Source organism: Microcaecilia unicolor, chromosome 2 (assembly GCF_901765095.1).
Source record: "Microcaecilia unicolor chromosome 2, aMicUni1.1, whole genome shotgun sequence".
Taxonomy (NCBI): Eukaryota; Metazoa; Chordata; class Amphibia; order Gymnophiona; family Siphonopidae; genus Microcaecilia; species Microcaecilia unicolor.
The window spans coordinates 144,382,253-144,398,687 of NC_044032.1; the positions used below are offsets into that span (position 1 = coordinate 144,382,253).

Below are 16,435 nucleotides of genomic sequence, written 5' to 3' on the forward strand. Positions count from 1 at the left end.
CTATAACAGCAATTACACACATAATTACTGATATAGAATTTGTGCTTAGTGGGCAGCGTCGTAGTACCACACTTTGGTGACTTTTGTAGAATTACCCCCACATGCATGCTCTCTATACCAGGCTCCCCCATCATCCCAAATCCACACTTCTAGGAAGCTCTTTTTTTTACCCAGGTAAATGCAAGCATGGTGTTGAAAACCCCTGGATACTTTTGGCTGCTCTGAACAGAGCAACTTCAGCCAATCTTTACCTAAGCAAATGACTTTGAAAATTGCCCTCCACATGCACAGTAGTCTAACAGTGAGTGTAATTACTCTGTGTCATGATTACTAACTGCTGTATTGTAGACAACATTCAAATCTTTTATTTTAAAGGTGTGGCGACCATTATAATCTTGGAAGATGAAGGAGCTTCTGGAGAAGTTGGGATAGCTTCATCATCCAGGGATATTCTCATTGGGGAGCCCTCAGGAACGTACAATGGAACTGCTCTTGTTAAGTAAGTGTTTCAGCGTTTTTCTGATATGAACATTTATTTCAGTAAATTCCAATTAGAAGAATAAGTTAGTGGCAAAGTTGAAAAGGCAAACTCCTAAAATGAATGTACATTCACTAGTATAATGAGGAATCCATATCGATTTCAACTAACTATTTGTCTAATTCAGTGGTTCCCAAACCTGATCATGGAGGCACCCCAGCCAGTCAGGTTTTTGGGATATACACAATGAATATTCATGAGAGATATTTGCATACACTGCCTCCACTGCATTCAAATATCTCTCATGAATATTCATTGTGGATATCCCAAAAACCTGACTGGGGTGCCTCCAGGACCAGGATTGGGAACCATGTATACAAGTGAACAATCACACGCAGAGCAAAATTTACAATGACAGAGATAGAAAAGGCAATTTTAAGACAGCTACCCCCGGATATATAGTGCCCAAATTGGACACCGATATTTGCCCCCCCCTCGATCCAAGATGTGTGCCCAACTAAATTGGATAACAAGTTAATTAGCGCTAGTAATTGGATGCTAATTGACACCAATTTGAATTTGCATACAAAACTTGCTATACATTATTCTATAACAATATGTGCCCAAATCCCATAGCATACAACCCAAAAGGGAGCATGGCCATGGAAAGTGCATGGGTGGGTCAGGGGCATTCCTGAAATTTGCATGTAGTGTTATAAAATACCAGGGATGTGTGCACAAATTGGGCGCTGGGAATTATACCTTGTTTCAGAAGGCATAAGTCTTGGCATCCAAATTTGGGCACAGAAATCGATACTCAATGCTATTCTATAATGACTGCTCATCTATGAGTGCCCATTATAGAATTGCATTTAGTGCTGATTTTTTTGGTGCCTATCTTTGAGCACCATTTACTGAATCTAACTGCTAATGTATTTGCAAAATATACATTCTTTTAGGGAGATGTTTTCTAAAGTATTTTCTGCCTGACTAGCAGGTTTTAAATGTAGAAAGGGCTCTTATAAAATTGCACAACTGAATACTGTATATACCTGCACATAGGATGCAAAATATGTGACCAATTTTAAAAACAAGTCAGGGGGGCAACTGATACGCGGGTCCAATATTTCACTTCTCTTTCCTACCCACCCACGCCAGTTCCAGCATCGCCCCTTCTCCATCATGGGAACTCCTGTGATGCATTTCCTGTCAGGCAGAGGGCAGGATGGGGGCAGCACAGCGGCCAGTACAGGAAGGCCCCAGGCTGGCACAGAAATAGGTCGCACTTTGGGGCTCTACCCTATCTGCATAGATTGGCCAAGCTGCACCAAGGCAATCCGTAGCTCTCATCGCACAGGTGAGCACTGGTTTCATGCTCGAGTTTGACTTCTTAAATGACAGACACATCGTGCTGAAAGATTATCCTGCTGCACTAGCCCATTACAAACATTACTATAATTTCTACCCTAACTCTATTAAACACGCAAAGAAGAAATATTTAGGGGGGCCTCAGAAACTTTATTCCATCAAAAATGTCACCTCCCCTTATTCCGCCTCTCAGGATCCTCATTGTCCAACAGCCAAAGACCTGAAATAGGCTTAGGAGGAATCTAAGAAAGTATTCTTTCACAGAAAGGGTGGTGGAAGCATGGAATGGCCTCCTGGTGGAGGTCATGGAGACGAGGGCTGTGTCAGAATTTAAAAAAGCATGGAACAAGCGCATGGGATCCCTTAGGAAAAGGAAGAGTTAGTGATTACGGAGGATGGGCAGACTGGATGGACCATTTGGCCTTTATCTGCTGTCATGTTTCAATGTTTCTAACTACTTCTTATTCCCTCTCTTTGGCTTACCTTCCCACATCATGGATTTCTTGCTATACTATTGCTTTTAATTAAGAGTAGTCTACAGTCAGGTGTTGTACCACTTTCTTGGAAGCACACCATCATCCCGTCCTATCCTTAGACACCTCTATCTGTTCTAATTACCATCCTGCCTCTAACCTCTGGTATATCTCTAAGGTCACCGAAGAATTCATATTTCAGCAACTCGTTAATTGTGCACTAGGCCACTCCTCCACTCCACCAAGGAGTGGAGGAGTGGCCTAGTGGTTAGGGTGGTGGACTGGGGAACTGAGGAACTGATTTCGATTCCTGGCACAGGCAGCTCCTTGTGACTCTGGGCAAGTCACTTAACCCTCCATTATCTGCCACATTGAGCCTGCCATGAGTGGGAAAGCGCGGGGTACAAATGTAACAAAAAAAAAATCATCTGTTGCATCCACGTCAATCAGGTTTTCATAATGGCCACAGTTGCAAGACCATCTTGACTGCTTTAACAAGTGGTCTTCGCGCCACCATTGACCAAGGAAATATCTATGTCCTAGTATCTCTTGATCTCATAGCTGTCTTTGACACCATGGATTATTTATTTCTTCTCTCTAGGCACCCGAGGTAGGCTTCACAGCTCTAACCTGGTGCAGTAATACTCCCTCAAGCATGGTCTGTACCACACGTCTTGGAGCATTGGAAATTGAAAGGTGAACTTTCTGGGCTCCTTTCCTTTTCCCCACATTGGCAGAAACTGTCTGGGTCCTAGCAGTGTCTGGAAAACACTCACACAAGGGAGATCAATGCATCAAGCATTTGCTCCAGACGCCATCTTGTCTCCATATCGATCACTCTCCTGATCTTATTAAGTTAAATTGCACCTTGTCATCAATCTACCATTGTTTAGAAGAGAACCATCTTACTCTTAAACTCGTTAAGAGGGTATCTACCTGGATTACAGGTAAGCCTACTGCCCCCTTGCTTGCACCATGGATTAACGGTTGGTCAGTTAACCTAGTTTCCTCCGAAAGATATCTTGGCATTGTACTGGATCAGGAGCTATCCTTCAAAGAACATATCACATCTCTAGTTAAAGTTGCCTTTTACAACTTTTGTCAGGTCTGTATTATCCAGCCACTCCTGGATAAACCATCACAGGAAACTATCCTCTATGCCTTTATAATCTCTCGACTGGGCTATTGCAATGTTGTTTATTCTGGTCTTCCAGAAACTTATCTGCACCATCTGCAGACTGTTCAGAATACGGTTCTCTGAGTTCTTACCCACTCTAAATGTTATGAGCATATAATGCCACTTTTTGTTCTCCACCATTGGCTTCCCATAGCTTTTTGTAATTAGTTCAAGATTTTGACCCTTACATTCAAAGCTCTTCATACTGGTACTCCCTCCTGACAACCCATATCATACTTTACGCCCCACCCAGACTTCTTTGATCCCTGAATGACCAGTATCTCCGCATTCCCTCCCCTAGGACCGTTTTACTTGACCAGACGTTGGAAAGCCCTTTCTTCTGTTTAGTGTCTTTTTTATGCATCGCTTTGTCATCTCAGGTGAGACTGGAACTATACTATTTCAAATTTCATACCGCCTTTAGGACATACCTCTTTCAGAAGGCGTTTAGTGATTCTATAACAATTTGTGGCGTTGCACTAATGGCTAGATTCTGTATATGGCGTCCAAAAAGTAGGTGCGTTGGAATAATACTCCTAGTGCTATTCTATAAACCATGTCTACAGTAAGACATGACTTACAGAATAGCACATAGGCCAGAGGAACACGCACATATTTTGTCGTGGCCATTTATGCCACTGAAAACCTGGTGTAAATGCCCATGCCTGAATGTACACATGTTCCCCTGAATTCTATAACATGCATACATGTGATTGACACCCCTTACGTGCACACACTCTCCCATGGCTGCAACCCATTTTAGCTGCACACGGAAAAACCTAATATACAGATCATAAGTCAGAAGGTAGGAGATTAACCTTTCTAACCATTGCATCAACGTTTATTACAACTCAAACAAAAGGCAGTAAATGGGACTACTGAACTTACTCTGGGTAAATCATCTCTCTGCTATTCACTCTTCACAAAACGGAGTGAAGAAAACAGCCATATTATTCTGGATTAACTATCTTTGTCCTTACTCATCCCACGCCTCCAAATTTTAAATATCTTTACGTGTATATCGCTCTTCGTTCAACATTATCTGTAACACAAATGGACTTACCACATTGAGGCTGCAAATAGGTGGGAAAATGTGGGATACAAATGCAACAAATAAATAAATAAAACCTGTTTACTAAAACAAACTTGGTCGTAAAAAGAGAAGTGCTCAGATCTAATACTCACTGTGCTCGTTTGTGTAATTCGGCATCCAACTATATGCAACACTGCGTCTAAAGCATCACTGGGGATCATGTCCCACGTTAAAAAGCCTACCCCCCGGGTCATAGGTAAGCAACCGCCATGGTTTTTAAATGAAGTTTGTACTCCATTTAAATAACAAAAAAGTATCATCCTTTATGTACGCAGAGAGATCATGCACACATTCACTCATTCAGAGCAGATGCAAATTTGTACATGTGTATTTATACACTATTGGGAATAGCTCTGGGAACCCATTTAATAAAAGAACATAAGTGGCTATGTTACAATCATTAACATTATCCCAGTTTGATTATTGTAATGCCATATATTCTGGCTGTAAGGAGTACCTGTTGAACAAACTCCATACAGCTCAAAACATTGCAGCCAGGTTTTGAAAGTGCCTCCCCTTTATTAATCAAATTACACTGGCTTCCCATCTAAGCGAGAATCACATTCAAATTATGTACCTTTATTCTTTCAAATACTAAATGGCACAGCTCCAGACTATATGGTACCATTAATAAACTTACCTCAAAGAAACACTAAATATGAGGTAAGAAACTACCTCAGACTACACCTCCCAATTTGCAAAAAAGTGATCTACAAAACTGTCCATTCTGCAGACTTCACTTACTTAGGAACCAAATGGTGGAACTCCTTACCACCCAAAATCAAAAATATACAGGAATATGTTAGATTCTGCAAAATCCTCAAATCGTTCCTATTCAAACAAACCCTCACAAAGAATGACCGTATCTCAGACAATTAAATATTACCTGAATTGGTTATTACTCTATTTACCATTAATTTTCTCTTTGCTTCATGTACAATTTCCCATTCATAATAGATTTTTTAAATGTTAAGCATCCATAGCTATCCCAGTGTGTTTATGACATTGTATTGTAAAATTGGATTCTTACAACAAATTACTTTCTTATGCATTATTCTTTGTTATGTATCCTATATACTATACTGTTTGGGATAATGTGGGATATAAATGTGACAAATAAATAAATAAATAAATACATGTTGCATTTATAAAACAATCTCTTTTTTTGGAACTTTCCTTTTTAATGAATATACTTTATTGAAAAATTACTAAGTTCAAAGAAAGTGTGTTAAAAGCACCTACTTTGGACTTTCTGTTTGTGTTGGAAGTACAGCAGAGCTAAACTTTAGACATTTGAAATCAAATGCCCGTGTGCTGTTTTTTTTCCCCCTGATGCAAGCAAACCTTTAGGAATGCTATCCTTCAAATCATGCATGCAGTGGAAGCCCGTGCATAATTTGGGCTACATGTAGGAGAGTAATTTTAAGTAAGGCCATTGTATCCAAATAAATCACTATCTACCTGCATAAATACCTTGGAAAATTGTCCTTCCAGGGAGTAATTTTATAACTACCCGCTTTGGTAAAAAGTACACAGACTGTGCAGGACTTACTGTACTTTCATTTTGAGAATTACCCCACACACATCTAAAGCTGATAGTTTGTGTGGTTACTTTTTCTGACTTAAAAAAATAAACACACACACACACACACACATAATTGTTTTGAAAATTCAAAGTATTTTTGTAGTTCCAAAGAGAGGTGGGGAGGGGTGTAATTTTCAGCTAATAGATTTGACTACATAACTTTTTAGTTACCTGTTCAGGTCCTTCTGGCAACTGGCCTCTCCGCTACTTGATTTTTGCCTTTTTTACAAAAACCTTTGCCAGAGTTCTACTTTACATAAGATATTTTGCATTAACTCCTATGAAAAGGTTATCTGCTTTGTAAGCTGCAGATGAAGGCTGCAGTTGGGATATGGTCCAGTTAAGATGGGCGCTAAAAGGAACAGGTGGAAACTGCCAACCCCCCAAAATTTTAAATTAGGGAAATAAATTTTATTCTGCAAATTGATTAATGTGCTTTTCAAAGCCTGTACCATAGAGGATAGAAATGAGATTAGTAGAATTGTAATTGTAAATGTGCATCAGTTTTTCTTTTCTGGTTATTAGCTTTGACAGTAATTGATAGAGAGGTTTTCATGGGGATTGAATTTCTTAGGCAATAATGTCGGTTATCTCTATGCCAGAGGACACAGTATTGGGAAGTAGCTTATTCTGAAACATGCCCAGTTTGAGTTCTGGACTGAAGGATTGTGTTTGCTCAGTCAGAATATCTATCAATTTTGTGTTAAGGGGACTATACGAGGTTGCAGTATATTGCTTTTAAACATTATATTGTTCTTCATAATACTGCCACATGTGGTCAGTTAATTCTTTCAACGCCTCTGGGCGCCGAAACACGGACCGTGTCGGGTCCATTTAAGTATTGCTTCATCAACGTATAGAATTAGACTTGATCCCTTTTCTTTGAAGGCCCCTGGTGCATTTTGTTGTGTTTTAAAAAACAGAATGTGAAATATATTTAATAAAACTTCTGAAAGGGTCATAACAGACATGTAAACAAATATTTCAATCTGCAGCTTAGTGCGTGGTCCAGGAATTTTTGGTGAAATCACAGTGTTCTGGAATATAACTCCTCCACATGTGAAGGAATTTGCAGAGACCTCAGGAAACCTTACAATGCGAGACAGACAGCCTGCAGCTGTTGTATTCCTTCAGGTAGGTGAGCCCTTGGAAGTACCAAAGTACCTCATGAAAGACTCCTGAGGGAATAAGAAAGTCATGGGATAGAAGGTAATATCCTATTGGGATTAAAAACTGGTTAAAAGATAGAAAACACAGAGTAGGGTTAAATGGTCAGTATTCTCAATGGAGAAGGGTAGATAGTGGGGTTCCTTAGGGGTCAGTGCTGGGACCACTGCTTTTTAACATATTTATAAATGATCTAGAGATGAGAATAACTAATGAGGTAATTAAATTTGATGATAACACAAAGTTATTCAAAATTGTTAAATCCAAGAAGATTATGAAAAATTGCAAGAGGACCTTATAAGACTGGGAGACTGGGCATCCAAATGGAAGATGGCATTTAATGTGAGCAAGTATAAAGTGATGTATGTGGGAAAGAGGAACCCAAACTATAGCTACGTGATGCAAGGTTCCTCATTAGAAGTCACTGCCCAGGAAAAGGATCTAGCTATCATCGTTGATGATACGTTGAAACCCTATGCTTAGTGTGCAGTGGCAGCTAAGAAAGCAAATAGAATGTTAGGTATTATTAGGAAGGGAATGGAAAACAAAAATGAGAATGTTATAGTGCCTTTTGTATTGCTCCATAGTGCAACCACATCTCGAATACTGTGTGCAATTCTGGTCACTGCGTCTTAAAAAAGATATAGCAGAATTAGAAAAGGTACAGAGAAAGGAATGATAAAGGGAATGGGATGACTTCCCTATCAGGAAAGGCTAAAAGCGGCTAAGGACCTTCAACTTGGAGAATAGATAGCTGAGGGGAGATATGATAGAGGATCCCTGTGGCACCCCGCAGTTCAGTACACAAGGTAATGATGTGCTGTTGTAGAATAGAACTGATTGTTATCTGTCTGACAAATAGGATTTGAACCATGTAAATACTGTGCCACTGATAGCTGTTTCTGTCAGCCTTGTAAGCATTATATTATGATGCACAGTATCAAAGGCTACTGAGAAATCCAGCAATGCTAGTATTGAGGCAGATCATCAAGAAGAGACACAAGAACTGTCTCTGTTCCATACCCATGTCTGAAGACTGATTGACATAGATCTAGCCAATTACTTTCACTTAGCTAGTCGCTGAGTTGAATGCAGACTGTCTGTTCTATAAGTTTTGCCAGGAAGGACTGTTAGAGACTGGTCGGTAGTTTTTCAGCTTATCCTGGTCAAGGGAGCTTTCTTCAGTAGGGGGCAAACCATAGTGATTTTTTGTGTTTGCAGCTGCCCTTCCACAAGAGAGGCATTAATAATTTTAGTGGCTCCTTCAATATGGCCTATGCTCACTCATCTTTGCTGGGCAGGGGTCAGGAGGGCAGATTGTGGGCTGTAGACCTTTCAGGATTTTTTCAAGAACTTTCTCTGTGACCTGGTTGAATGAGTCCCAGATGACTGTGATTGGTGGAGGAGAGGGAGTGTTCTTCTCATTAGCTGGTGGGAGCTTTAAATAATGAACCGAAGCAACTGGTTTCCACTGGGAAGGAAGTTCTAGAAGTAGAAGTCATAGCATTAAATGCCAATTGAGTAGACTTAGATGTAATATTAGGAAACATTTATTCACAAAATAAGCAGTGGATGTAGTAAGCAAACACATAAAACCAGTAAGACTTGGTCAAAAGGCCTGGGATAAGCAGAAAGGGACTGACAGAGGTGAGCTGTTGCCTGTGACAATGTAGAAACAAGTAAAATGGGAAAACTAGACAGATCTTTTACCTCTTTATGTCCCATTAAATTTTGTGTTTCTCTGATACAGATAAAATTTACATTCACTGATAGCTACACTAGTGCTTCTCTTGAGTGTTGAGTTTGGGTGATAGTTTCAGAAGCTGTTAATGGTATTCAGTTTACCGATGTAGATTTCTATTGTCTTTTCATCTGTTTAGGCTCTAGATGATATTATTCCCGAGGAAAAGTGCTACTACCAGTTTCAGCTAACAGGAATCGGCGGAGGAGCAGTTATAATGATTCCATTAGTCGAGCAAATATTACCATGGTTGCCAGTGACTTTCCTTATGGCCAGTTTGCATTTTCAGATGAACTACTGCAGACTTCAGAAGAAGAAAAACGGGTATCGAGTTCAACTAGAAATGTTTTGGTCAATATTCAGTTGGCGATGGCCAGTGTTTCTTTAAATACTGACCACAACCAGTTAAATTAGACCTGGATATGCAGTGCTGGGCCCTATTCAGGCACCGGTGCTGAATATCCAGGTCAGTGATGACACCTGGAAGCTATTTGGGTACTACTGGTATTTAGTGCTGTACCTACATAGCTAAACAGGCATAGTTAGCACTGCTGTTTATGTGGTACCACATGCCCAGTTAGCACATGGGCACCGACATCATATATTGCTGGTGTCTGCATGACTCCCAGCTCCTTCCAACTCCTCCTCAGACAGTCTCTGCATTAATTGGACAGTGCCACAACTGTCAGAGTAGATATTCAGCAGCACTGTCCACCTAAATGCTGCTGAACATAGGCTCCTGGGCTTGCCAGTGTGATTTTACAGGGCAGGAATTTCTCCTGCCTGGTTAAATTGCTTTGAATATTAACCCTTTTGTACTTTTCTGGAAAGTCAGTTTTCAGTCACTGAAATGTGACATGCCTGATGCCAGAATACAAACCAATTTGATTTCTGGTACGTGTGGTGCTTTTACAATCTAATGGTCTTACAAAAAATCTAATAGTCTTGCAAAAGCATGAATACCTTACATGTAGGCATTCCTGAGGACAACATTTAACTTAAGTACTTAAGTGCATCGTGACTTTATGTGAAAAATAGTGCAGAATGCCTGGATACATGCACAAATGTAAACTTTCAGGTGTTTTGTGCTGTTCTTCAAGCAAAGCCCTTTTTTGTGAAGTCACCACTGAAGTACAATTTGCCACAGTATATGAACGATTATTTAAATTTGACATTCCTTAGTGTCCTCACCAGACTGTTCCATAATCTGTGGGTTGTGTCTGTCAACCAGCAGATCAAGACAAAGGAATAAAACAGTTCTGTGTGATTTGCCCATTAAGGGCATTGTGCAGCCCTAGTTAGTCAATATTTCTCTTTTTCCAAAGCACCAGCCTTTCCTGCCAGCTTTGCACACATACATAAGTACATAAGTATTGCCACATTGGGACAGACCTAAGATCCATCAAGCCCAGCATCTTGTTTCCAATAGTGGCCAATCCAGGTCAGAAATACCTGGCAAGATCCCAAAAAAGTGAGGTAATTTTCAGGATGCATTTCTGGATACAGACCTCAGCGGAGGGAGTATGCTTCTGGATGCAAGCCTCGGCAGAGAGGGATAACTCAGAGGAGTTTGAGCTCCCTCCCTTTCCCCCTTCCCCCCCCCCCCCCCCCCCCCCCCCCCCCCCCCCCCGTTGGTTTCTTTTCTTCAGGCAGTGTGATGAAATCTGGACTTTTTCACGTGATAAGCCCAGATTTACTGAGGCATTAGTCAGGCTTTTTCTTTTTTTTAGGTCATGTGCTAATGTTCCCATTAGCTCACAGCAACTGCAAAAAAATAAAATAAAAATAAAAACACATGAGAGCCCTTACTGCCTCCTATTTAGGAGGTGCCAAGTGCTCCTACATTAGCCCAGTGTTATCTAGTTAGCGCACAGTAATCCTAACACGCTAGCTGGGTAATGCCCACTCTTTGTCCATGTGCCCTCAATTTTTATTTTTAAATAGTTTATGTGCACTTAGTTCATGATTTCAAGAAAATTACCATAAAACGCTTTAACATGTTTTTCAGTAAGCCTCCTCTTGCATGCTAACTGAGCATTAGGCTTAATGCCTTTTAATAAAAGGGTCTCTAAGTAAATAACATATTATAAGATAAACTTTGTAGTAAAATCTTTTGTCTCAATTAGGTTACACTTACTGTGACCCGCTCTGGGAGCAGTTTGGGCCAGGTACGACTCAGTTATCAGACCTTGAATGGAAGTGCAGTAGGTGGTATGGACTTCATTCCCTTGATGGGAGAATTGGTGTTTCTACACAATGAAATAAGTAAAACAATCTCAGTGGAGGTCCAAGATGATGACTTTCCCGAAGGTCCAGAAGAGTTTTTTGTTATCATCACCAAAGCTGAGCTCCAGGGCAGGTAAAAGTATATTATGTTACATTATAAAATCTTAAGAAATATATAACCAGCAGCTTGGAATACATAGATGTATTGTTTCCTCTTGATGAATTTCTCTGTGCTTTTACGTATTTTTTATGTTGAAATATCTTTATTAAATCACCAACATAGCATAGAATAAAATGCAAACCAGTACAAGGCTATGGACGCCTAGCAAAGCAAACAATGCAATAAACTAGGTGTGAATAATACTGACAAACCCTCAACCTGCAACCTGGTTCCCCCTCCCCCTCCTATATAAAACTTCATATACACATGAGAAAAATACACAACTAAGCACTCCTATCCTCTTCTCACCCACTCCCCCCCACCACCCAAATAGTCACCACTGCTTTGAACAGTCACATCTAAGGACTTTCCCCACTAAATGAAATAACCCATCACAGCTCCAAAGAATTCAAAAAGTGAGGGCCAAGTCTCATTGATAAAGTACTCTAGTTAAGTTTCCACACTGTGTCTTTCCATTAGTAAAAGTTCATGCATCTGGTTCTGCCAATGTGTGATTGTTGGAGGTGTATTCTGAATCCATTGTAACAAGAGGCAACATTTTGCAATTAGCATAGATTTACAGAGGAACAATGTTGTAATTCATGTGCCCTCTACAACATTTTCCATATAATCCAGAAGACAGCGAGATGGTGTAGCATCCCAAGAACAATCATGTATGCAGCTCAGATGGAACCACAAAGAAAACGCCAAAACTGACTGATCGGAGGACAAATGCAGTGTTTATATATCACATCAACTGCGCCACACTTACGTCTCATGTGAGGGAGACCCATCTTTTTAGTCTGAGATGGATGTATGTAGATGCGCATGAGAAATTTGTAGTACAGCTCCTGAAGTTGAATGCTCTCTGCCAGTTGTGGTCCATCTTTCAAACTGACCAGAAAATCATCCATGGAATGCTGAACAAAATCTTGGTTCCATTTATCCAGTATTACCAAAAGAGCCATCACACTAAGGGGCTTTTCCAAACTCCAATAATATTGACCCACCAGTCCTTTGTGCACCACTGCCTGTGGCCAGCGTTCATCAAAAAGAAATTTGAAAAAGTGAATGAACATAATGATGCAACTGATGCTATGCTAACCAATCACTGGCAGGCAGATCATATGTTCACTGAAACGTCTCATACAAGAGAATACATGGTTCATTCTCTTCTAAAATATGTTGGAGCAAAGTGACACTATGTTGGGCCCAATTCTTGTAACATGCTTGTTGGAGGCCTAGAGTAAAATCTGCATTCCCAAGAATGGAGAGTTATCTGGAGCAGTGAGCAAGCAGTTGAAATCACTTGCGGACAATGGTCCATGCCCACTGTAGGTGCTTCAATAGTGGGTGCACACGTAAGGAATTAGGTCTTTACTGTTAACATGAAGAAGGAAGCCCAAAGAGAAATCTGCATGAAACAAACTTTCTAGGGCATAATTGCAAAACTCTGACGTGCTATATATTCAGTCTCAGATCTGGTGAAGATGAGAAGCTATCATGTAAGCTTTTAAATCCAGCAGTCCCATTGCACCATCTTGACGATGTACCTGCAAGAAGCAAAGATTAGTATGGGGTTTCTTCCCCCCCCCCCCCCCCGACAAACCTCCTGATAAAGAGTATTCCAACACTGCAAATCAACTGGTTTCATAATAATAGGTAAATTGTGGAGAGGATATAGCCACTTCGGGAGCAAAACCATTTTGATTAAATGGATCCTTCCTCATAAAGACGGGCAAAAATGTTTAGAAATTTGTAACAAAGCAGAAATATTAGAGAAGTACGCATGAGAAGGATTACAGGGGATTGTAAGACCCAAATATCTCAAAGTGTCCGTAGTCCAATGTAAGAGAAATGTACCCAGCCACTCTGCAGCTAATCCCTCCCAAAGACTAAGGGCCTCAGATTTATCTTTATTAATTCACATTCCCGAGAAGGAGTCATAGGTTTGTAAAATATCCAAAGCTCTGGGAATGGATAATATTGGCTATATTAATGCTTTAAGGAGGTCATCAGCAAAAAAGGCTAATTTAATTTGAGAGTTACCCATAGGTATCCCCTGCACTTGTGGATTCTGTAAGAGCTTAAGTGCTAAAGGTTCTGTACATAAGACAAACAAAAGAGGCAACAAGGGGCATCCCTGGTGTGTACCACGCTGCACTGGAAGGGGGTCAGAGAGGGCTTCATTAACCAAGACTCGGACCCAGGGATCTGCATAAAGGGTCCAAAGCATATTAAGAATGGAGCCACAGAATCCAAAATGCTGTAGAACCACCCACAGGTAAGACCAGGATCCAGTGTTGAAAGCCTTTTCAGTATCAAGGTTAATGAGGGCAGCATTCAGACTGAGTCTGCATACCACCTTCAAAGCTCCTATCAGGACTCGGACAGTCAACACCTTATTCTTCCCCTTAAGAAATCTCACCTGATGGGGGGGGGGGGGGGCTGTTAACTTAGGCAGTATTTCCTGTAAACGAGTAGCTATAATTTTTGCATATAATTTAATATTGACATTCAACAGGGAAATTGGTTAGTAGGTGTTAGTTGTGCGTCACTACCCGGTTTTAAGATAGGCAAGATAGTTGCCTCCCTCATCGTATCCGGAAACCGACCCACCCATAGCGCCTCATCATAAACTGGCTGTAATACTGGTGTCACCTGCTGGTCTAAGATTTTATAGAATTCAAGTGGGAGCCCTTCAGGACCTGAGGTTTTCTTCCGGGCTAAAGTTTGTAAGGCTTAACTGTACCTCCCCCTGGTGAATAGGAGCATTAAGAAGGTCTAACTCTTTCTCCTGCAAAGTTGGTATGAGTAGATTCTGAAGGAAGGATGTCTGGGCCTCAATATCCGAACCCCGTGCTATATAGAGCGTAGTATAATAATTGCGCAAGAGGTGAGTAATCAATTTATTGGCAGTGACCTTGATGCCTATAGGATCTTTAAGGGCAGGAATAAAATGGAGGCCTGCCTATACCTGAACTAATCTAGCAAGACAGATTCCCATTTGGTTGCTATATTTAAAGAAACAATGTCAGCTAAATTGAAGCACAGTAACAGTCCATCTGTGCATAAGGCTATTAGGTGCATTCTGCAGTTGAAAACATTGATCCCTATTATCTCATGTCAAATTTCTTGCTAAAGTCTTATGAGCATGGAGCAGTATTTAATTGTTTGTTACAATATACCAGATAAGAAATTATCACTGCACGCATCACCACTGTTCCAGTTTCCCAGAAGAGACCCGCCATGGATTGATGTTGTTGGTTATCAGTACTATAAGCCTCCCACTTTTTCACCAAATAAGGGGCAAAAAAATTATCATCAGCCAAAAACGATGGAATTTTCCAAAATGGGGCCATTCATGACATTCCATAAATAGTCCCAGCTATATCACTGCATGATCTGAAATCTCCCCCAGGATGATATCAGCCATATGTACCAAATTAAAGGCATATTCAGAAAGCAGAATATAATCAAGATGGATTTCCACAAAATGTGCTCTGGATATATGTGTATATCCCCCTTCCCCAGGATGTAAACCTGCCAAATATCAAGGAGATTTAGGGCAGGGCACAGAAGGTCCCCCCCCCCCTTGAGTGAGTCACGGGGGGGGGGGGGGTCTGTGATTAGGTTTATTTATTCCCTACCAGAGTAGTATGGACCAGCCACCCCCTAATAAGTGGAACAAATAAACTAAGGCTAAGTAAGTATGAGAAAGCAATAGGATTTATTCCTTATAAGAAAAAACATTCTTTTATTATTACTTGCCAAAGCAGATACAATTGATTAGTTTCTCATGGGAGAGCAGCCCTGCTTGAACAAAGGTACTGGCTGTGACTGTCTCCAAAGAAGTAGGAAATACAATCACTTATATACATTCATTAACATAACAGGTCATACATAAGGTAGTCTGACAATAATCCCATTTATTGGATATATGCTAACACTGATTGGCTATTATAATATTGTGGTTAGTATTTACTGGAAAAGCTAATAATGGACTAGCTATTCCTGGAAGACTAAGTCATCTTCCTGAGGAATTATCTTGTTCTATTTTTCACTAAAACATTTGTGACCACCATGTTGCTAAACCATGTTACTCTCTTTTTCCACCTACGCCCGTTCCTCATTCTGCTGCATGAGAGTGTCACAACAGATCATGAGTTCCGCAGTCACACTGGAGTTCAGGTTAGAGTCATGGGCCTGTAAGGTTTTCTCTCATTTTAGATCCTGAACCAACGTCAGGCCTTGAACCAAAGCTCTTAGCTATGATGATAATATACATCTACTACCACTTCCACTGTTCCTATTAGTAATAGGGTCAGTAACTGCATTGAAGTTCTCTCCCACAATAACATCCTGAAAAGGGGTTAAGCTCTTTAAGCAAAGTGGGGGAAAAGATCCTGTCATGAATGTTAGGGGCATACAAGGTGACAAGGACATAGGGCTTGCCATACGAAATGCAGTGGAGGAGCACCCAACGGCCTTGATCATTGCTACAAGTTTTGAGCATCTTAAAAGGAAAAGCTTTATTAATTAATATAGCTGTACCCGCCCGATGGATTACCGGACCCGTTGGAAAATAGCAATGACCCACCCATTCCCTGCAAAGGTTTTGATGGTTAATAGCAGAAAAGTGGGTCTCCTGTAGAAACACATTTATATATTTTTAATTATTATTTTTACACTATGGAATTCTTATTCATAGCCATATGGAAATATTTTGAAAACAAATAGGAGGAAATATTTTTCACTCAACAAATAGTTAAGCTCTGGAACTTGTTGCCGGAGGATGTGGTATCAGTGGTTAGTGTATCTGAGTTTAAAAAAGGGTTTGGTCAAGTTGCTGGATAAAAGTCCATAGTCTGCTTTTGAGATAGACATGGGGAAGCCACTGCTTGCCCTGGGATTGGTAGCATGGAATCTTGCTACTATTTGGGTTTCTGCCAGTGGATTGGCCACTG

General features: G+C 40.5%; 1 protein-coding gene across 1 annotated transcript in view; it reads left to right on the forward strand.

Annotated features, from left to right (window-relative positions):
- Positions 1-16,435, forward strand: part of ADGRV1 (adhesion G protein-coupled receptor V1) — a 921,762-nt gene that overhangs the window by 324,090 nt on the left and 581,237 nt on the right. Inside the window, 5 exon segments of the mRNA XM_030193377.1 lie at positions 376-499; positions 7,170-7,308; positions 9,222-9,297; positions 9,300-9,406; positions 11,209-11,441. Of these exon segments, the coding sequence (XP_030049237.1) occupies positions 376-499; positions 7,170-7,308; positions 9,222-9,297; positions 9,300-9,406; positions 11,209-11,441 (679 nt within the window).